The sequence below is a fragment of the Plecotus auritus genome, assembly GCF_963455305.1.
Source record: "Plecotus auritus genome assembly, chromosome: 4".
In the NCBI taxonomy this organism is placed as follows: domain Eukaryota; kingdom Metazoa; phylum Chordata; class Mammalia; order Chiroptera; family Vespertilionidae; genus Plecotus; species Plecotus auritus.
The window spans coordinates 33,685,643-33,709,622 of NC_137775.1; the positions used below are offsets into that span (position 1 = coordinate 33,685,643).

Genomic DNA, 23,980 nt, shown 5'->3' on the forward strand with positions numbered 1-23,980 from the left:
CTGATGAATGTTGTTTGTCAAAAAGCCAAACCTGTTCAGCGAGATATTTGCTCATCACTTTTCTCCTAGAATATGGTAGGAGCCTTTAAAATATGAAATCACAGGGTCCTCTTATGTTTAGTGAAAAAGTTAGTACTGTGATTTTTGCCTATTAATGGCACGGCAGTTACCATAGCGGTCTATAATTCAGAAAGAATGATGCAGCGAATTAATTCAGCAGCTGCTCAATGAGAAATACAAACTTGTCTTGGTCTTAATGCCTGCCTTCCTTATAAATACCGTGCGTTCAAATGCTAGAGTTTCTTAAAAGTGTGTAGGAACATTTTTTAGCCATATTGCCCTGAAATGATTAAGAATTTAGTAGCAAAATGCAAAAGTCTGTATTCTGTTGGAATTGCAAAATGTTGGGATAGATGTTTGAGAATTGCTTTACTGAATCCTTGACTAGCTTATATGACAGCTTTTCCTTAGAAGTACTTGCATTAGCATGCAAATAAGCTAATGATGAAGTTATCACACTTGAAATAAAACATGACTTGCCTTTTTAAATGAATTTGCAGAATTTTTGACCACTGTGTACTTTAATAATTTGGTCTCAGATATAATACTCTAGACTATTAGTAAGAAGTTTTTTTTCAATAGAATATCAGTATTAATGGAAAAGCAGAAATTAAAGTGTAATAGTGGGGTAGATTTTGTTTGTTTCAGGTTCTATGAGAATAAGTTTTGGTTTTTAGTATACATTTCGTAGTGTTTTTTTTTTTTTAAAGGAGTAAGTACATGTATATGTGTTTTTGCATCTATTATAATTGGTTTTAGATTCTAATGCCTTTATTGACTTTTCTGTTTTTAAATTTTGCTTGCTGCTTTGGTTGGTGTGATGTCACTTGCCCATCCCTAGACTGTTCGACATGGATTTCCCTATCAACCCTCAGCCCTGGCCTTTGATCCTGTACAGAAGATCCTGGCAGTGGGAACTCAGACTGGTGCTTTAAGGCTGTATCCTTTCACTTAATTTCATTTTTTAAAGTTTTATTGTATTCTCCTCAGTCTTGCTGTGTTGCCAATCAGTTTTTCTTACTGTTTAATTAAAAAAAAAAATGACCTGGTAGATATTATGTGAAATCATGTGGTGTTGGCTTTTCTCTAGATTATACATATATTTAGGTTATCGGTTGCTGTGATTTTTCTCAGCCCTCAGTTTATAGTAGCTAAACATGTATTCATCCTTATAGAGTTCTAAAGTTTTACTTTCTTTGCAAAGAGATAGAAGTTTCTAAGGGGACATATATTTACTTATACTAGTAGTCTATTGAATGGAACATTTAGTTAAAGCCCAGGTTTAAAGACAGTAGCACAGGGTACATTTTTAATTGCTTTTCAAAAATATTGTGCGTGGTTGATATTGAACTTATGACCTATTATTCTAATGAATTAGAGTTTAAATTTAAATTTGGCTATTTCTTACTTGTCCCTCTAGAAAAATCATTGGAAGACAAATGTCTTCACTTTATATAACTGATTATAGAAGGTTGCTATTTCCAGAAATTTTAGAGCATTGTCTTCACATAATACAAATAGAAAAGTATACTCTTTTGATGTTTTCCTTTTGTAGTCTGCATTTATTATATCTATGTAAAAACTGTTAGGTTAGCAGAATTCTGAAGTATTTGTATAGAGAATTATTTTTCCTGCTTATGTATAAACTATAGTAGAAGTTTGGTCATAGCATATTTTTTAAGTACCTACTTAGTCTTTAAGATAATTTTTTTTTAGTCTGAATAATACAGAATACCTCTCATTTCCTCTTTTAAATTATTTAACTTCAAATAAAATTTTGTTTGCTTTTACTATGACATTAAACCATCTTTACCTAAATTCCCTTATTTTAAAAGTTTTATGTAACATTTTTAAAAGAAATGCTGTGTTCCGTCATCTGTAGGATACTTGCTTCCTACATATTATTGAAGTAATATGTTGGTAATAAGTAGATAGAAAATCACTAGATATAACAATCATCAAAAACGAACAAACAAATGGAGAAATGGGAGCTTTACCCCTCACATCTGGCTCCTGATAAGGGGGAGGGAAACTTGCATTTGCCTTTTCCTTATCATTTTTTAAAATCTTCATTTTAAGGAAGTATGATATATGGTATCAGGATATGCCTCAAGTTTCATTTGCTATTAGTGTGCAATCTTTAAAGTGATCATAAAAGTTTTTTCAGATGGGCCATTGAACTCAGTTTACTAAGTGAAGTCTACCATTCATAGTTAATACCAGTAATGCACTCATACCTATTAAAATGGTCAAGTCTGACCAGCCAAGATCCAAATCTGAATTTCTAAATTGTTTGTATAAAGGGCTCTTGCCCAATATCTGGATAGTTCAATCTAGAATATTTTGGGCTTAAATTGTCCGGAGATTTTTACTCCTAAATCCAGTGATAAATTCCTTCTAGTTTAGGGTTGATGGGAATATAATTAATATCTGACTGTGTGGGTGCTAAGTGTTCAGTAAAACTCTGTATAGTGACAAGAATAGTGCTTTATTGGATCTAGATGCATTGTTTAGAACTGAAAGCAAATTTTTTTTTTCTCAAAAGAATATCATCACTGGACTTAAAAAAAAAAAGTTGAATTAAATCAGTTATTTTTAGATTATTTTGCTTTTCTTTTAAAGGGGCTGAATTTTAACTATTTTCCCAGTGCACTCTCATGTTCTCATGGTAAATAACTTATTTTTTTTTAACAGCCAATCTGTTCCCTTTTGTAATATAATATAATTACGAGTACCACCAGCAAGGCTGAATCTTATAAAACCAAATATTTTTCTTAGACAAGACTTTTGCCCCTAATGAATTTGAGTAATTAGCGAGTTGACACAAGGGAGGATTAAAAATATTAGGCCTACAGCTAATTGCCAAATAAAAGCAAGAATCAAGTGTCCAAAATCATTACTTGTGTATGATTTTTGCTTATACATATTTTTAATAGTTAAATACTGTATGAGTGTAAATAAATCTGTAATTATATTAGAAATTAGACTATAAATTTTTTTAGAACCTGTTTTACTGTATTTAGAATTAAGTCTGGAAAACTGTTTACCAAATATATTTCTATTTTCCCTTTTTTTTTTAGATTTATATGAATGGTAAATTGGTTTGTCTACAGTAATGCCACTTAATCATTCCTTCTGTTAAGTTTAAGTAGCAGATCAGCTTATGAGCTTTATTTATTATGGCTTTGACTTATAGGAAATGACTAAGACCTTTTTATTTTTATCTAATTTCTGCATATGTGTTTTAAGATGTTATTTTCTCTGTTCTTATTTTCCAAAGTAGACAGGTTAAATTTTAGTTCCTAATTTTACAGTTTTACATTGATATAATATGCAGACTTATTACAAATTAATTCTGCTGCTCTTGCTCTTTTATATTTTTCTTTACTGAAATTGGTTTTTTTTTGGTCCTGTCTTTATTTTCTCCTCGTATTAGACACGCGTAGCCTGCAATATATTTGTCTTGAAAGATATCTTTAGAGCAGAAATATACTTCTAGATAAAGTCTTTCCTTTCCTTTACTTGTGGAGCAGAAAGTAGGAGATATATTCAGAAGTAGAATTAGGCTATTGGAATTTGAAATGTATATCTGATTTGAGTAAAAGAAGGTCTTCCTAACTGTTGTGGGACTAAACTATATTAATCTACGTTGAAGTTAAAAAAAGAAAAACAGATGAAGAAAGTTACATCTGATATCTCATATATTTATAGACAATTAGTGAAAATCTGAATCCTTATATAATATCTCATAATGAGACAAGATAAATTTATGTATTGCTGAATTAATATATAGCAAATGACTGATGATTCCACTTATAAACATGCTTTATGTTCAACCTTCTTCTGGAGAGAATATGTGGTTGGAATGTACTCATTGATAGGAAGCAGAAAAGCATATTTTATATAATACATCATATAGTAGTGATGTGATTTAATTATATTAATTCTCTTTTTGCCATATAGAAATAGGAACAGTTTGATTTTCATGAGTAATCTAGAGTTCAAAACTATTGGGATAATGGGCAGTATAGTCAATATTATTGTAATAGCTATGTATGATGTCAGATGTGGCTTGTGGGGTGATCACTTCATAAGTTGTATACCTGAGACTAAAATAATATGTCAACTATAATTGAAAAGTCAAAAAAAACCCCAACAATTAACTATTGGGATAAAATAATCTAATTATTCTCATATGAATGAGTAAAAAGGATAAACAAGGTTCTAGCTGAAGAATGAAAGCATTTCTAGTAATATTCCTTGGAGTGTGTTTAACAAGCATATATTAAGTGTTAACATCAGATTACAAATTGTGGTCTGAATTCTGGTTCTCATCACTAAAGGATTATGTGTTCTTGAATTAGTTTTTTTTTTTTTTTTTTCCCCCACTTTTAAAATGAAGGTACAGCCCTAGCCGGTTTGGCTCAGTGAATAGAGCATCAGCCTGTGGACCAAAGAGTCCTGGGTTTGATTCTGATCAAGGGCACATATCTTGGTGCAGGCTCCTCCCCAGCCTGGGCCCTGGTCCAGGCTCCTGCAGGAGGCAACCAATGGATGTGTTTCTCTCACATAAAAAAATAAAAAAATACATAAAATAAAACAAAGGTGCTGTTCATGATTTCTTCTAGAAATAATTCTGTGATTCCAAATAGCTATATTATATTGGTCTATGTCAGTGGTCGGCAAACTCATTAGTCAACAGAGCCAAATATCAACAGCACAACGATTGAAATTTCTTTTGAGAGCCAAATTTTTTAAACTTAAACTCCTTCTAATGCCACTTCTTCAAAATAGACTCACCTAGGCCGTCGTATTTTGTGGAAGAGCCACACTCAAGGGGCCAAAGAGCCGCATGTGGCTCGCGAGCCGCAGTTTGCCGAACACTGGTCTATGTGAATATTCAGAAGAAAAGATTATGTGATTTTTACCTTCAAGAAGTTTCTAGTCCTAACTGTAGGACTAGAACTAGATAAATGTAATTGAAGTTAAAGAATTATTTAGATGTCTACTGACATTACACAAAGTTACATTACAGGTAAATTCATTGTATTTGATGACATCTACACACTAACGTAAGTATTCTGAATGGTAGAGAAGAAGGAATGGAAAAACTATTCTAGGCAAACTGTGTTGACAAAAGTAGAGAAAAGGGAATTATCATGGTAATTTAGAGCAGTACTTAAGAGACTCCTTGAAATAGTGATTCCAGTTGAGTTGGGGGGAAAATAAGGAGCCAGTTGGTGGAGAACCTTGAAAGTTACCATTATCTGAGTGTTGTTTAGTGAGGAATCATTGTAGTTAAATAAGGAGATGCTGACAGGAAGACAGTATGATTTTTAGGGTGATTAATGGGGTGGTGGTGCCATGGAGGAAAAGAATAGACTTAAGTGAAACTTCATATGTAACTATTAACCCATATAGTTAGTAAAATGGATGTAAAACAGGGGTAGTAGAATGGGAACTGAAGAAGGACTTGATGACTCCCTTCTGTAACATCTTGGAGTAACTAAAGATGATGATAAAGTTTTGCAAATATACTGAGGCAATTACAAGACAAATGGAAAACTTGGTAAAGAGGGTGCCAGGGTAATGTTTGCAAGTATGTCATCTTTTTTGTCATATTGCCATTTTGAGAAGGTAACCTAGACTACTTATGTTAGTATGAGAATTTGATAAGCTCTTATAGTTGATTTTCTTTTGGGTGGGTCCTGGTGATTTCCTTGAATTTGTTACTGAATCAAACTAGTTTAAAGACACTATTAGCTCTTTGGCTCTGTCCATTTATGCTCAGTAAGTGTCTCTCAATAGTGGTATAACATTTTGGGCTGTATTATTCTGTGGGTTTGTCCAGCACATTGCAGGCTATGTAGTATCCCTGGCTCCCACCTACTAAATGCCAGGATTGCCTCAGCTGTCAGTGTAGCAACCCAAACTTCCCCAAAGACTTCCAGGAGCTCCTGGCTGAGAACCACTGCACTTAGCCCAAGTTCTTCAGTTAAAAAGGGATAATAACCCTACCTAGCTCATGAAGTAGCATCAGGATTAAATGTAATAATGTGTGTGTGTCAATTGTAAGACCACACGTAGGGACAGTTTTGGTGAATATTCAATATATGATATTGTTACTAATGAGATTTTTTTCTGTGGTTTTAATTTTCAGGTCCTTCATTTATATCAGTAAATAATTACTGAGAGGCAATGTGTAGGAAAACTATTTTTGTAGCTGTTACAATTTTTGAGTAAAAGGTCTTAAAAAGTATTGTTTTTCTCTTAAAGTGTGTCTTAAAAATGGTATCATTCTCAATCACAAGTTTACAAAATTTCTATTTAGATGTAGTAAAATCATATATGTGAAAGTTTGTTACACATAGTAGATGATAAATAATGATTAATGATTTTACAGTTGTAAGATAGCATTAGAATGTGTGAATACTGCTTATTTTATTTTAGAAAACATAATTAAAATAGAAAAAAGATTTGGAAATATGATTCTTGTTCAAAGTAGTTAAAAGTGAAACAATTAATGTGGCTTGAATTTAGCCAAATTTTTATCTAGTCTTCTTCCCCACCATCCTTTTTGTTCAGAGAAGAATTCTAGTCATTTGGAATTCTAGCTAGTACTTTGCATTACTTTTACTTCTCTATTCTTAGTTCTTCATTTAAGAGGGCTGTGTCTAAAAGGAAGAATAAGTACTGTGTTGCTATAGGTTGTGATTCTTAGCATGGATTACTGCAGCAGAAGGTGAGGGTTAGACACGTCATACTCGAGAAACCACCAGAAGCAATGTCTGTGTGGAAGCAGTTATTTTGCAATGAATTTCTTGTGGAGGGAAACAATGTGCGATAGAATCTGAATGGAATTGAAAAGGTATACATTAGTTATTAGGGAACCAAGTCTGTGCTTGATAAGCCTTTTTGCTTTAAGTAAAATGAGTTTTTATTTCTGCTTGGCATTCTCTGTTGTTTCTTTTCCAGTATAATTTGCTTTTAAAATTATATAACCTAACATTACCATCCTGAAGGAAAAAGGTAAAAAGATTTTGGAAGAATTACATTGACATTAGATGATTTGTGTTCTAGTCTTCAGACTAATTTTGAATAAGTGAAAAATCTCGGGGCTTTTGTTTCCTTTCCTGTAAAATGAGGAAATTGGGATGACTGATTTCCAAGAGTTCTGACATCTCTGATCTTGAATTTCTCTTTCTGAGAAGGATTTGGTATGCTCTGGACCATCTCTGTCTAGAGTAGTCTTTTGATTGGTTGTGCTGAGTACCTGTTAAAGAGGATGAAGTATTGGACTCCTTCCCACTGTGGGTCCCTTTCCTTTGTATCTGTTGACTGCATTCATAATCCAAGTTAGTAGGTGCACAAGTGTAAACCTTGGTTTATAAAAGGGAATAAGAAAAAGCCTGTGAAAAACACATTTTTGTTGTTGAAATAGCAGCTCACATTGAATACTAAGATGATGGGCTGTTGCATTTTCTTTGCACAGTAGTCCCCCTTATGCATAAGGGATGTGTTCCAAGACCCGTAGTGGATGCCTAAAACTACAGATCATTCCAGACTATATCTACTATGTTTTTCCTATCCATACATACCTATTATGACATTTAATTTATAAATTAGGTATAGAAGAGATTAACAATAATAACTAATATTAAAACAGAACAATTATAACAATATACTGTAATAAATGTGAATGTGGTCTTTCAAAATATCTGATTGTACTGTACTACTTACCCTTCTTTTTATGATAATGTGAGATGATACAGTGCCTAGGTGATGAGATGAAGTGAATGATGTAGGCATTGTGAAAAAAGCAATAGGTGCAAAATTTTATCACATTCCTCAGAACAGTGCACTATTTAAAATTTATGAATTGATTATTTCTAGAATTTTCTATTTAATATTTTCGAACCACAGTTGACCATGGGGAATTGAAACCATGGAAAGTGAAGCCATGGATAAGGGTGTACTCTTGTTTAATAGAAAAGGTGTCATTATGACAGGAAACTTGGGACATTTAAAAATACTATTAACCAAAGTTTTCTTTCTTGAGTGTTAATGGTCAGAATATCAAATTAAAATGAAATTACTTACAAATAATACGTGCTGGGTTTCTAATCACGTGATTTTAATACTTTTGATGTAAGAGGTTTAGTATTGTAACTATCTTTTTTGAATTGACGGTATGTGATTTCATAAATTTGGTAATTGTATAGTAACTGGAATAGTAGTAACTGGCAATGCACATGTAAATAATTGGTCTATATGGGTGAATATCACTAAAAAAAAGATAAAGGCAAATAAAGACAACAAAAGCTTAACTTCAAGCATTGGAAGTGACACATTGTTTACAAGAAGAAAATTAGTAACCGATTGTCAGTATTGATTTGTTTTGTAATATTTAAATGAGAATTGCCTGTCCTGATTTGGCATGTCATTGCTATCAGAAAGTATCAGTATTTTAGGATTGCAGATTAATGAAATGTATTTGGTTCGACCTAAACAGATGTCTGTTTGTTTAAAAATATAACAAAATGACATAGAGGAAGAAGCATTTTACTATGTACTACCTTGTATATTTGAATGCCTTTTGTTAAGATAGGTTTTAAATATAACCTAGTACTACGGAACTTTTGTGGAAGCAAAACAAAGTGATTCTTGATTTGATTGAATGGTACTTGATACTTCTCTCTTCCCTTAGTCACATGTGAAGTAGGTCATTCTAAGGAGAAGAAATAGTATCTTCCTATTTAATTACTCAGACTTCTTCCTATAAAGATACTCAGGTTTCTATATGATCATTTTGTATGTTGGTTTGAATCTATTTCTTAGTTTTATTTGCCACAATAAAGACAGTTAGTGATCTTAATATATCATGTTAAAATTTTTAACATTTTTGAAGAATTTACTATCAAGAAATTACCCACTTTTGGATTTAGCAATCCCGTTTGCTTTAATCTCTCATTTTCTTGTGTTTCATTTGAAAGAAAATTTGGATAATAGTTCTATTTATTGTGTAGCCTTTTGTCCTTTTTTTTCTTCTTTATGGAGTGTGTATGGAAGGTAGACTGAGGGAGGTGGTAGGGGAAGAAATTGTTGACATAGTTTTCTCCTCACTACTCAGTGTCCCATAGTGGGCCATGTCTTTAGAGATTTTCTTAAGTCTAGAATACATTTTTCCCTGTTAAAATAATTCTCATCTAAATCCCAGTGCCTTTGTGATGCATTTTTATTTGAATTCCATCCCTACTTCCATCCATGTAGCCATTTTTTTCTTAATTTAGCTTTTAAAATCTAATATATTATCATTCTTTTTTTTAAATATATTTTATTGATTTTTTACAGAGAGGAAGGGAGAGGGATAGAGAGCTAGAAACATCGACGAGAGAGAAACATCGATCAGCTGCCTCCTGCACACTCCCCACTGGGTATGTGCCCACAACCAAGGTACATGCCCTTGACCGGAATCGAACCTGGGACCCTTGAGTCCGAAGGCCGACGCTCTATCCACTGAGCCAAACGGGTCAGGGCAATTATTATCATTCTTTATAAATAATATCACACAGATATTAAATAGCTAAAATTAGATCCTTTAGAAATTATAGCTATAATATTGAATGGTATTTTAAGATGAACCGTTAGAAACATTACAGCATATGAGAAGATGCAATGCAATTTCAGAATCAACCAGTATCCTCTGCCTTATGAAGAGTCCAAAAACCGGACAGTAGTCAGTATATAATTATAAAATCAAAACTAATGACTACGGATTCTTAAATGATCACTTAAATATGTCCTCTACTAAAGATCATATAGAAGGGTGGGTGTGGGCATGCATTTAAAATAATTAAGATCTAAATCTATAGTTCAGTAGTCAGCAACTTTTTCTGTAAAGGCCTAGGTGGTATATAGTTTGGCTTGATAGTTTTTGATACAGCTATTGAACTCTGCCAGTGTACCACAAAAGCAGTCATAGACAATAATGTGAAGGAAGGAATGCAGATAATTTCAATAAAACTTTATTTATAAATTCAGACAGTGGGCTGGATTTCACGCTCAAGCCTAAATTTGTCAGTCCCTGCTTTAGTTTACCTGTCTGTGTTGCTTTTAAATTATGTATGGAGCCCTTGCCAGTTTGGCTCAGTGGATAGAGCCTTGGCCTGCGGACTGAAGGGTCCCAGGTTGAAGAGTCCCAGGTTTGATTCCAGGCCAGGGCACATGTCCAGGTTGCAAGCTCGATCCTCAGTTGGGGGTGTGCAGGAGGCAGCCAATCAAGGATTCTCTCATCATTGATGTTTCTCTCTCTCCCCCTCCCTTCTTTGAAATCAATAAAAATACATACTTTTTAAATTGTGTGTGGAGAAGAAAGCTTAGAAAGGAATTACTACTGATATATTTATAGTTTCATAAATTACACTTACACATCAGTATAAATATAACTTTTCTCATAAATAGAAAAATATTTTAAGATAGAATTAGTAATTTTTTTTTTCTTTTTGGTTAATCTTCACTGGAGGATATTGTTTTTTCATTGCTTTTACAGAGAGTGAAAGGGAGGGAGGGGGGAAGGAAGAGAGAGAGAGAAACATCGATGTGAGAGAGACACATTGATTGGTTGCTTCCTGCACCAGCCCTGACCGGGGCCTGAGATTGAACCTGCAACCCAGGTACCGTCAAGGGCCAACTAACCATTGAGGCACACTAGCCAGGGCAGAGTCAGTAATTCTTCTTGCCACATAGTACCACTTTATACTAAGTCAAAATTTCCTAACTGTTTTTTGATCCTGTGAAAGGCATTATTTTTGTGTGTGTGTGTGAATTCTAATTAGTTAGATAATAAATTTAGTTAATTAGGCATTCTTTGGAAGCAGTTCAGTGATTAATTCTATTATTGAATTATTCAGTTTGTGACCTTTACTTCCTAGTTTTAATTAAAAATATATTTGTATTTGTAGATTATTCCTAATATTTTCATTAATATTACATAAAGATATGTTGATCTAGTTAGAATTCACTTTCATCTTTAAAAGAAAGCATTTTATTAAAACATTGTGATTTTTCAGATGTTTGCAAATGTTGATAAAATAATTCATTTTCATTTGTGAAAGAAATTGACCTGAAAAGTAATTAATATATTTTTTAAAAACACATAAAGCTCCTAGAAACAAATTCAGGCACATGATTACCTTCTTTAGAGTCAGATATACTGCATTTCCCCTTTGGAAAGGATGTGCATGGTACTTTACTTAGAAACAAATTATATCCAGTTTTTGAAAAATTTTTATAGTCGTTCACTGTTTGCATCATTTTCCAGTAGCAATAAACATAGATATACTTTTATTCAGTAGGTAAGTCTAATTTCTGCTTGATTCCATTTCTCCAACTGGTATTAGTCCCTTCGGAAGTTATAGCCTATTTAATAAAGAGGGAATATGCTAATTGACCATCACACCCTCACAAAGGTGGTGGCGCCCACAGCCAGTAAGGTGGGAATATGCTAATTGACTGCCACGCCCTGAAAGATGGCAGCGCCCACAGCCACAAGATGGCGGTGCCCAGTCCCCTCAGCCCTGCCGGGGCAGCAGGCGTGCAGCACGGCTGGGCTCGCCCTGCGCGCCTGCCTCCAGAGTTCCCCCAGTCCCCCCAGCCCCTCAGCTGCCCAGGGCCAACCCGAGGCACAGGCAAGCCTCGTATGGTGGCTGCACAGCTGCCCAGAGCAGGCCTGAGGTGCAGGCAAGCCTCAGATGGCAGCTGCCCAGCTGCCCATGGCCGGCCCGAGGCACAGGCAAATCTTGGATGGCGGCTGCTCAGCCGCCCAGGGCTGCGCGAGGCTCAGGTAACCAGGGCCGGCCGAGGCTTGCGCTGCTGGCAGTGGCAGCAGCAGAAGTGTGATGGGGGTATCACCTTCCCCTGATCTCTGGGTCGCCTCCTGCCCCTGAGGGCTCCTGGACTGTGAGAGGGGGCAGGCCAGGCTGAGGGACCCCCCCTCCAGTGCATGAATTTTCATGCACCGGGCCTCTAGTAAGATAAATAAGTGAAAGATGACATGCTGAGCATAGCTCTTCATATTTATTGGTGCTATGATTTAAAAATAAGCATTGTTCTACAATAACTTAGATTCACTGGAAATAGGTATGAATATAAAGGTTTTTAAGAATAGCTGATATTTTTGTTTTTATAATCATCTTCACTTGAAAATTAAGATATGCTTAAAATATGATTTTTTTTGGCAAAATATATAGTCTTAGAAATTATATGGTAGTTCTTGTTACATACCAAGGTTTTGATTTATAAATTAGGGATTTTTTTTTTATAGTACTTTCTGCTCATGTTTTTGTTTCAGCAAATGCTATCTAGAACTTTGATGCTTTTCCTGGTGAGGTTGTCTGTTGAAGAGTGATTAATCCTACCCTTTCTTGAAAGTACATAATCTTTTCTTGTAATAGCAGTACCTCTGCTTTTTCATGGCAGTACCCTGCCAAAGGTGACTATAAATCTAGTGGCATCAGCTGTTGCAGTACTTCTGCTAAATTGCTTTCCTTTTGTATATTTTTCCTTTTTGTCTTTTGAAAAGGAGAAAAAGTGTTGGAACAGATTTTTTCATTTATTCAGTCTTTGAACTCTTATTTTTTATAAAGTGTTGTATTTTTCTCTTAAAATTCACTTTATTATTCTTGAGAAAAGAGCTTAGCCATTAAGCATCTGAGAGTGGACGCTGGGGTAAAAGATTGACATATGAGACATATGAGAATGTATGTTCCTTCTTGTATCTTTAACCCAGACCACTGTTGTTTATTACTGTATTTCATAGTAGATTGAGCAAGTGGTTTATTTAAAAGTATATTTATATATCAAAAGCCATTCTAAAGAATTGCCAGCAATGAATATAATTCATTTTGATCCCTTTAGTCCTAACTCCAAAACTGTAAATAATAAGGTTTTTCAACCACTCTTAATTTGTTTATAAATAATTAAAAAATCGGAAGTTATAGCCTATCTAATAAAGAGGGAATATTATTATTATTATTATTTATATTAATATTATGAATAATATTATTTCAAAATAATAGTGGAAGAGGTAACTAGAGGCCTATTTCAACCCCATTAATATTATAATGATGTATCAGTCTATATGCTGCAATTACTTTTTTGTTTCCATATTCATTTCATATGCAAAGAGAGCAGTTGATTGACATAATTTTTTAGTTACCATTGGGCATTTACTATTGAATGTTAAAATTGTGTTGCATTAAGGAAGTTTTAAATGTTGACCTATGCATCTTTCATGGTTAATTTTAGCATTTTGCTAAATTTTTACTGCAGAAATTGTGCATGTTATAGTTTTGCTTAAATAGCAGACTGGTAGAATGTTAAAATTGTGAGTCAGCACTAAAAATTAAATATGTCCACAGCTAGATTCATTTCTTAATATATTAATTCTTAATGGACTTTATTTTTTAGACAGTTTAGGGTTCACAGCACACTTGAGCAGAAGCTGCAGAGATTTCCCATATATTCTTATTCCCACCTGTCAAAGCCTCTCCCATTATTATCATTCCCCACCAGAGCAGTGCATTTGTTACAGTTGATGAAACTACATTGGCAAGTCATACTCATTCAAAGTTCATCATTTACGTTAGGGTTCACTCTTGGTATACGTTCTGTGGGTTTTGAAAAATGTATAACAGGTATCCACCATTGTAGTATCATACTGTATAGTTTCATTGTCTTAAAAAACCTCTACTGTTCCACCTATTCACTCTTCCTTAACTCATAGTAACCACTGATTGTTTTACTGTCTTCATAATTTTGTCTCTTTTACAAAGTCATATCGTTGAAATCATAATAGTGATTAGCCTTTTCAAATTGAGTTCTTTGACATAGTAATATGCACTTAAAAACCTCTGGGTTTTTTCATGACTGATAGCTCATTTCTTTTTAGTGCTAAAATAATATTCAATTGTTTGAATGTACCTCAATTTATTTGTCCATTCACCTGCTGAAGGACATGTGTGTTGTTTCCAAGTTTTCACATTTATGAAAAATGCAATTATAAACATCTATGTGAAGGTTTTTGTGTGGATATAAGTCTTCAACTCCTTTAGGTAAATTTCAAGTAGTGTTATTACTAGATCAGATAGTAAAAGTATGTTTAGTTTTATAAAAAACTGCCCAATTGTCTTCTAAAGTAGCCATACCATTTTGCATTCCATGAGCAATGAACAGGAGTTCCTATTGCTCTACATCTTCAGCAGCATTTGGTGGTGTTAGTTCTGGATTTTGACTATTCTAATAGGTTTGTAGCAGTATCTCCTTGTTGTTTTAATTTGCATTTTCTCAATGCCATATGATGTAGAACATCTTTTCATATGCTTATTTGCCATCTGTATATCATCTTCGGTGAGTTGTCTGTTAAGGTCTGTGGCCCATTTTTAAATTTTTGGTTTGTTTTCTCATTGTTGAGTTTTAAGAGTTCTTTGTATATTTTTGATGACATTCCTTTATTAGATGTGTCTTTTGCAAATATTTTTCAGTCTGTGGTCTTCTCATTCTCTTGGTACTGTGTTTTGCAGAAGTTTTAAATATCAATGAAGTCCAGCTTATCAATGAATTTTTTTCATGGATGGTACCTTTGGTGTAGTATCTAAAAGGTCAACAAGGTCATTTAGGTTTTCTCCCATGTTATCTTGTAGGAGTTTTAAAGTCTTGTGTTTGATGTTTAGGTCTAAGATCCTATTTTGAGATAATTTTTTGAAGAGTGTAAGGTCTGTGTCCAGATTCATTTTTGGTGGTAAACTATGAGTGGAGGGTCAGTGTTCTATTGCCTATTACTAGGTTTTATTCTTGTAGTGAGCCTGTGAATTTCACAACTGTTTCTCAGTCCTTTCCTATCCCTCCCTCCAGGTGAGTTAGGATGGCTAGAGTAGGTTGGAATTGGAAATTTCCTTTCCACCAGGTTAGTTAGGTGCTGATAAATCCCTAGCAATTTAGACTGTGGTTAGTTTCTCCTGAGGGCAGATCTTGTTAGTAACAGAATGCTCTTATATTTAAAAATGTTTGTTTTATTCCTCCCCATGCTGGAAGGAGGAGGGGATTTTTCTCAGATAACACTGTGAGAACCTGGTGGAGCTCATGCTGTAAAACTCAGTAAAGTGTGGGTCCTGCTGGAGATTCTGACTTTCAGATTTCTCTTCTTTAAACCTCCAGCAATTCATTAATTTACCGTTTAGATTTTCCTACCCATGCATTGATTCCTGTAGCGGTATCTGCTGGTAGGTTTATTTGGGTAAGCTATGAGTATTTGTATTGGCCTGTCTGTCTTTGCAATTTGGGGGGGCAATGATTTGCTTTGTGACCTCACTATGGATTTAAAAAGAGTTGCTGATTTTTAGTTTGTTCAGCTTTTTACTTATTGTTAGGATAGAATGACAACTTCCAATTTTCTAGACCAGAAACTAGAAGTCTAATTAATTTTTATGGCTGAAAAAATCTTCAAAATGAGATTAAAAGTTGATGATTGTCAAGTAGGTGAAACTATAGAATAGGGGTGCTCAACTGTAAAAGTGTAAATAATTGTCAAAGGGTTTGTATTGCAAATACATTCATAAGTTATAAAGTACAAAATGAAATATTCTTCACTATGTGAAATTTTGGTAATGACTTAAGATCTTGTTTTGAGCACATTTCTATCAAGTTAATTAGAAGCTAGTTCAGATAGAAGCAGCAAATTATTAGAAGTTTGGAAAATAAGACCTATGATATTAAGGAGATTCATGATGATTCTATTAAAGAAAGTCTGAGAAATTATTAAATAATATATATATATATATATATATATATATATGTATATGTATATATATAAATTTTGTGTAAGGTAATGCTTAATTATTCTTATGCCTGTAAGGTTTTCCAGTTTTTTCTCAGCCATGGCTATACATTAGAATAATTCATGGAGCTGAAAAACAAAACAAAACATACAAATAATGCCCAAACTTATACTTGGATTTCTTCTCTAGATATTCTGATTCAGAGAGTCTGGCATGGGGCTTGACAAATCTCTAATTTCTTTTTATATTAAATCTTTATGGATGCTAATAATGTAGAACCAGAATTGAGAAATATTGGGTAATATTCAACAGGCAGGGTAGCACTATTCTTACTGTGGCAGATGGTAGATAATAAGCATGTTCAATACAATTTGTGCAGAGAGGGTGCCATTTTAAAGTAAATCATAACATCTTGAGAGTTGTGGTACAAGCTGACACTTTGCTCTGCCATTACCTTTGGAGACAGGGCTGTGAAACTGATGTTTGAAATGCAGTATATGAAGATGGAAAGAAAGAGAAGTTCCAAGTTTGAGTTACGGTGTTTCCCTTTCATAGCAGTGTATCTATCACTGGATATGAGAACCGACAATAAAAAATGACCATGTTGAAGTCTAATTAAGAGGTTGAAAAATCTAGTTTTAAACTTGTAGGTGATCCTCACAACTGACCAGGTGAAAGAAGCAGGTGAGGCATTTCACAGATGAGAAAACTATAGCACAATGCATTGTCTTAGTTATCACAGATCATTTTACATATTTCCATTTTTTTTCCTGGTAATCTGCTACTTTAGCTATTTTTTTTTTTAACAGGTTGTATTATCTTGAGTAGGATAAATAAGTTGGTTTGATGCTAAAGCCTATCTTCTTTTTATTTTAAGAGTGCTTTCATCAGTATTCCTTTTTATTTCCGTTAACTTTTTTTTATGTAAGTATAGTTGGTATATAATAACATATTAGTTTTAGGTATATAATGTAGTGGTTCACATTTTTATACCTTACAATGTGACCACTCCACTAATTTGAAAAGATAATGCACCCCTATGTTCGTTGCAGCTTTATTTATAACTAGAGGCCCGGTGCAGAAAATTCATGCATGGGGTGGGGGGTGTCCCTCAGCCCAGCCTGCACCCTCTCCAATCTGCGACCCCTTGAGGGATGTCCACTGGGATCGGGCCTAAACGGACAGTCGGACATCCCTCTCACAATCCAGGACTGTTGGCTCCCAACCGCTCACCTGCCTACCTACCTGATTGCCCCTAACTGCTTCTGCCTGCCAGCCTGATCACCCCTAACCACTCCCCTGCCAGCCTGATTGATGCCTAACTGCTCCCCTGCTGGCCTGATTGCCCCTAACTGCCCTCCCCTGCAGGCCCGGTCGCCCCTAACTGTCCTCCCCTGTAGGCCTGGTCACCCCCAACTGCCCTCCCCTACTGTCCCAGTCACCCCTAAGTTCCCTCCCTTGCCAGCCTGGTCCTCCACAACTGCCCTCCCCTGCAGGCCTGGTCCCCCCCAACTGTCCTCCCCTGCAGGCCTGGTCCCCCACCCCCAACTGCCCTCCCCTGCAGGCCTTGTCTCTCCCAACTGCCCTCCCCTTCCGGCCTGGTCACCCCTAACTGCCCTCCTTTGCTAGCCTGGTCACCCCCAACTCCTCTCCCCTGCAGGCCTGTTCCCTCCCCCCCCCCCCAGCTGCCCTCCCCTGCTGGCTTGGTCATCCCTAACTGCCCTCCCTTGCCAGCCTGGTTGCCCCCAACTCCCCTCCCCTGCAGGCCTCGTCCCCCCAACTGCCCTCCTCTGCAGGCCTGGTCCCCCCCAGCTGCCCTCCCCTTCAGGCCTGGTCCCCCCCAACTGCCCTTCCCTGCAGGCCTGGTTCCCCCCAACTGTCCTTCTCTGCAGGCCATTTTGTGGTGGCCATCTTGTGTCCACATGGGGGCTACCATCTTTGACCACATGGGGACGACCATCTTGTGTTGGAGTGACGGTCAATTTGCATATTACTCTTTTATTAGATAGGATAGCCAAAATAGGGCAGCAACCTAGGTGTCCATTAATAGATGAATGGATAAGTTTCCACTGTGACATATCAGTGTTCTTTGACCATATCGTGGTAGTATTTAGATTTTAACTTTGATATTGAAAAATAATTACATTATGGCTAAATCTTCTCAAGACTTAAGCCATTCTATATGTATAAAAGCCTAAGCTACTATTATGACGGAACGACCAGAATGACTGGTCGCTATGATGCACACTGACCACCAGGGGGCAGATACTCAATGCAGGAGCTGCCCCCAGCCCTTAGGCACCGATTACTGATGGGGCCTACTGGCCAGCCTCCTGGTTCCTCCTCCCAGCCGACAGGCCCTAGTTGGTCTGCCACCCACCTGTCATGGTGGCAGTTGGCCCCTCCCCCCGTGGTGGCAGCCCCTCCCCCTGGCCAGCAGGTCCTGATCAGGGTTGAGCCCTGGGCCGGGATGGGGAACTGGGGGTGGATGGTGGCGGATAAGGGCGGTGAGGGAAGGAGGAGGCAGGGAGTTTGGGAACCTGATCGGCCCTGATCTCCAGCCAGGCCTAGGGACCCCACCCATGCACAAATTTCATGCACTGGGCCTCTAGTTAAAAATAAAAGTCATTGATGGACCTTTTATTCAGAGTCATAAGCCACTTCAGAGTAGCAACACCTTGAAGGTTTACTAGAATACTTGGAAGTGAATTTCCCTGTTTGCTGAAAGTATAAGAATATCCTAAAAGAAATGATAACAGAAGTTTTTAGGGTGTTTGATGAATTAAGATTATCCTTGAGTTTACTATTTTTCTTTTTTACTGAAGCAGAAAGGACCAATTAATAGTCTTTCTTGGTTATAAGCGTATCTGCTCAAAGAAAGTTACTTTCACAGAATAGTATGTGATTAAATGCTTAATACTATTGTGTAATTTATCAGTTATCTATATTCTCATCTTTAAACTTTGCAGTATATAAATGTATTTGCAGAAACTGCACAGGACATCAAGTTCTTCAGGTGTTTTCCATTTTATATGTACTCCAATCTTCCATTTCTAGGTTGGAAAATGGTAGGATATGTCACTTCTCTAAAGGTTGGAATAATGTTAATACTCTGCCTTTTTACTTGTGAGAGGAACTGAACAGATTCTCTGAGAAAATATATAATCTTTTAAAAATTTAATAATTCACTAAGTATCTACTGGTCTTCATATTATCCTTCATAAAAGTACAGGTTGTCAAAATATGTGTATAATACACAATGGTAGTGCAACAGTGAAAACTTGCCTAGGAGTTATACTTTCAGAACTTACACTGCGGGGGTCCCATTGCCTTCTTTTACTGTTTTTTTAATTCTACCTTGCTGACAATACAATAGAAATACCAGCAGGATAATAAGTAATAAGAGGAACTATTGCTGTGATTGTAAAACCAACCTAACAAATGATTGGAAGGTAGAGTGAACAGGCTAGAAATCAAGATTCATGGAATTGTAAGATATGTAATGCACAACGGAGACAATGTAGTCCAGTGTCCTGATAGAGGCAGAACTAGAGCATCTTTCTACTACGCTGTACATATTATTGGCTTTCTGGGAATTGAGCTAATTATTCCTAAGAAGATATGACGAGATTTTTGGATTTAAAAAATAGCTCATTCATTCATTATAAATATTTATCTGGTGTCTGTGTGCCAAACACCATTCCAGGCTCTGTGGTTGAAGAGAAGATGCCGTGTTTCTATTACCTGAAACTCATGAAAATCTACATAGCCTATATGGAAGGCTTTCAAAATTAATCATATAATTCAGTTAGAGATGACCCCTGTTGAAAGAAAAAAGGAAGTATCAACAGATTCCAACTGACTATATAATAAGCAAGGAGGAAAACAAAAGAACAGCAAGGACAGAATAGTGTAAGACAGGCCAAAGCCCACATGAACTAATCATTGTGAAAATAATTGGAAAGTGTTTTCTTTCTAAGCTAAATTCTCATCTAAAAAACGAACACATTTGAGGATATCTGTGTACCTAACTGCTATATTACTTTTATTTTCTACTGCTAGACCTTAAGACTTTTGAGGATAAGTACTATGATTTATATCCCCAATGCCTGTTAAAGTTCTCAGTTAAAAAAAAAATTAAATGAGTGGGTTAAACAAACATGGTTAAAAAATATTCTTTTGCTTGTCATTTTTACCTTTTAGAAGCTCCGGGAGGGGAAAACATGGAGACAAAGTAGGATCTTTAGTACAAAAAGCTCTGCTTTTTTTCCTCCCTTTAATTTGCCCATTATTATTGGTACCCAAATCTGTAAAATAATAAAGCATAGTGGAAAGAAACCTGTGGTTAAGGAGACAGGAGATACATGATAAACGATGAGCCTTATCTGAGATAACTTGAAAACAAGGTTCACTTATCATGTGGATCTAGAGAGAGGCTCTTGATTCACTGTTTCTAGTAGTACTGATAGCATAAGTCAGATGAATATAGTAACATAAAGAAGTAAACCCAGTAACAGGGTTCTAATGGTCTGACTTGTACCGTTACTCTTCTCCACTTCAGTAATTCATTAAAATGAATAAATTTGTAAAGATACATGGTTTAAAGACCAAATAATACAAAAGGGACTATGATGAAAGTAACAACATGTGCCCTGTTGTGCCCATGCCTTCCCCTGCTCCCAAGAGGGAACCATTTAACTGTTCCTACTCATGTTGCTGACTCCATAGATAAAACTCTTCGCCACTGTTTTTTTTAATTCATCAACCTTAGGAATTGTTGATTTCCTGCCTTGATAAATGAGTATTTGATTCATATCTCCCCTCCCAATATAGTCATGTCACTATTTTTACTTTCTCTCTTGGCTGCCTTTGTAACTTATAACTTCCAAAAACTATTTTAGTTAATTCTTTATTTTTTTGCTACATCAACTATGCATACTAGCCTGTCACTCTTCCTTTTCCTTTCTCCTTTCCCACCAACTGTCATGTATTTTAATGTAAAACTTTTGTTTGATTCTAAAAATTGAAAATGCATTAGGACTTATTTTTTTTTTCTATTATCACTCTTTATCATTCCATAACCAAGTAGTATCCTATATGAGTACATTTTCTTCCTTATACAGTTGTCTTCCTCTGCCCCACTTCCCCCACCCAGACTCACTGGCTGCTTTCATCCCCTGCTTAAATTTCACAGGCTTGTCAAGGAGAAAGTCACCTCTCTGGAGCCCTCTTGCTCTCATATACCTGTCCTTCCTCAAATTCCCTCTCCCATCTGGACCAGGGCTGTTTAGCTGTTTATGTCAGCTGCATTGCTACTCTGGACTTTTCCTTCATCTTTTTCTGGGTTGGATTCATTATTTCTAGATCCTATGTCACTGTTTTTGTCTTGTTTTTTCTCTTTAAGTCCTTATTGTTAAGAGTATTACAGATGTCCCCCATTTGTCACCCCATTACCCTCCTCCACCCAGTTCCTGCCCTGTCCCAGGCCTTCACCACCCTATTGTCTGTGTCCATTGGTAATGCATATCTATACTAATAAAAGGGTAATATGCTAATTAGACTGGACATCTTTTGGACGTCCTTCCAGACAAAGCCACGGTGGCAGGGGCCGAGGCAGAGACTGTTAGGGGCGATCAGGCCGGCAGGGGGGAGCAGTTAGGTGGCGATCAGGCCGGCAGGGGGGAGCAGTTAGGGGGCGATCAGGCCAACAGGGGGGAGCAGTTTTAGGGGGTGATCAGGCCAGCAGGGAGGAGCAGTTAGGGGTGATCAAGCTGGCAGGGGAGGGCAGTTAGGGGGTGATCAGGCTGGCTGGGGAGCAGTTAGGGCAGGGGTCCTCAAACTATGGCCCACGGGCCACATGCGGCCCACCGAGGACATTTATCCGGCCCGCCGGGTGCCGCTGCCTGTCCTGCTTAGCAGCCGACTTGTCCCGGGCCCACAGTGCGCATGGGAATTTGTTCATAGTTCTTGTTTTAAACTATAGTCCGGCCCTCCAACGGTCTGAGGGACAGTGAACTGGCCCCCTGTTTAAAAAGTTTGAGGACCCCTGTGTTAGGGGGTGATCAGGTTGGCAGGCAGAGGTGGTTAGGGGCAGTCAGGCTGGCAGGCAGAGGCGGTTAGGGGTGATCAGGCCAACAGGCAGAGTTGGTTAGGGGCAATCATGCAGGCAGGCAGGCGATCGGTTAGGAGCCAACGGTCCTGGATTGTGAGAGGGATGTCCAACTGCTGGGTTAGGCCTGATTTCTGTGGGATTGGGCCTAAACCGGCAGTTGGACATCCCCCGAGGGGTCCTGGATTGGAGAGGGTGCAGGCCGGGCTGAGGAACCCCCCATCCTGTGCACGAATTTCATGCACTGGGCCTCTAGTCTATATAATAGAAGCTCAGTGACTGTTACGGTGGAACTACCAGAAAGACTGGTCACTATGATGCACACTAACCACCAGGGGGCAGATGCTCAACGTAGAAGCTGCCCTCTGGTGGTCAGTGCACTCTCATAGCGGGCATGCCACTCAGCCAGAAGCCGGGCTCACTGCTGGCGAGCGCAGCGGCAGTGGCAGGAGCCTCTCCCTCCTCCATGGCAGCGCTAAGGAGCGGCAATCCAAGCGGTAAGGAGCAAGCTGGTGGGTGGTAAGGAGCGGCAAGCCACATGGTAAGGAGTGAGCTGGAGGGCGGTTAGGAGCAAGGAGTTCCAGATTGCGAGAGAGATGTCCAACTGCCGGTTTAGGCCTGATGGTGCCTAAACCGACAGTCGGACATCCCCTGAGGGGTCCTGGATTGCAAGAGGGCACTGGCCTGGCTGAGGGACCCCTTCCCCCTGCACAAATTTAGTGCATTGGGCTTCTAGTATGCATATAAGTTCTTTGGTTAATCTCTTCCCACTCCCTCTCTCCACTTACCTATGAGTTTTGTCAGTCAATCTGTTCCATGTTTCTATGCCTCTGATTCTATTTTATGCATCAGTTTATTTTGTTCATTAGATTCCTTGTTCATTTATTTTGACTTTTAGATTCAATTGTTGATAGATATGTATTTATTGCCATTTTTGTGTTCATATTTTTTATCTTTTTTTTCTCCTCCTTCTCCTGCACCTATTTATCTGTCCTGCATACCTTCTTCTGATCATTCTTGATTGCTAGTTTCATTATCTTTTTTTCCCCCTTAAATATTTCTTTTCTCTGTGTTGCTTACTTAGAGGATCCTGTCTAAATTCAAAGACTTGAATTCAGAGACTTCACTCCTAACCTGTTTTATCCTTGCCTTCTGCAGCTCCTCTTCAGAAGTTACAATGGTGATTGTCTGGACAAAAACCATGAGTGTTAGTTGTGTAGGAAATATCTGGCATATGTTGTGGGTCAGATAAACTAAAATTACTCTAGAGACAAAATTGGTTAGTAGGATTAGGTAGATACCATAGCTCTTGTAGGTTAGTAGTAGAAAAATTCAGAGTAAAGGTACCTAAGATAGAAAGATTGCACCATTTTTGAAAGAATGCATTATTGGAGCTCAGAATTAGAAAGTAAGATACATTGACAGCAAGAAATATTCAGTGTACCCTTACAATTTTGGCTTTGCCTTGTAATTGATTCATGCATATATAAAAGAACAGACATCAGAATAATAAATGAATATTTCTCCATTTAGCAAATACCTTTGTACAATTGCTCAATGTGTAATCTTCTTTCCCTTTGGATTTTATTTTAATTTCTGATAATTTGTATTCTCATTTAATTGTGAACATGGCCACAATAAATGGGAATAACTTACCAAGCAAAGTTTAATTAATGTTTGATCATCCTATATAATAAAAGCCTAATATGCAAATTGACTGAACGGCAGAATGACTAGTCGCTATGATGCGTACTGACCATCAGGGGACAGACGCTCAACGCAGGAGCTGCCCCCACCCTGCAGGCCCCAGGCCAGCCATGGTGGCTGTCAGCAGGGGCCCCCCGGGTTGCCCCGCTGGTTGCCCCACAGATCAGGCCTGATCGCCAGCCAGGCCTAGGAACCCTACATGTGCACGAATTTCATGCACTGAGCCTCTAGTTTTCTAATAAAACTTAACTCTCAGTAAAGACAGTATCAG

The 23,980-nt window shown here is 37.2% G+C and overlaps 1 protein-coding gene across 8 annotated transcripts in view; it reads left to right on the plus strand.

Annotated features, from left to right (window-relative positions):
- STXBP5 (syntaxin binding protein 5) overlaps window positions 1-23,980 on the plus strand; it is a 152,665-nt gene that overhangs the window by 1,256 nt on the left and 127,429 nt on the right. For all 8 annotated transcript variants that reach the window (XM_080666219.1, XM_080666214.1, XM_080666215.1 and 5 more), the window contains one exon: window positions 902-999. In XM_080666219.1, coding sequence (XP_080522345.1) covers window positions 902-999 — 98 coding nt within the window. The remainder of the gene's footprint in view (window positions 1-901; window positions 1,000-23,980) is intronic.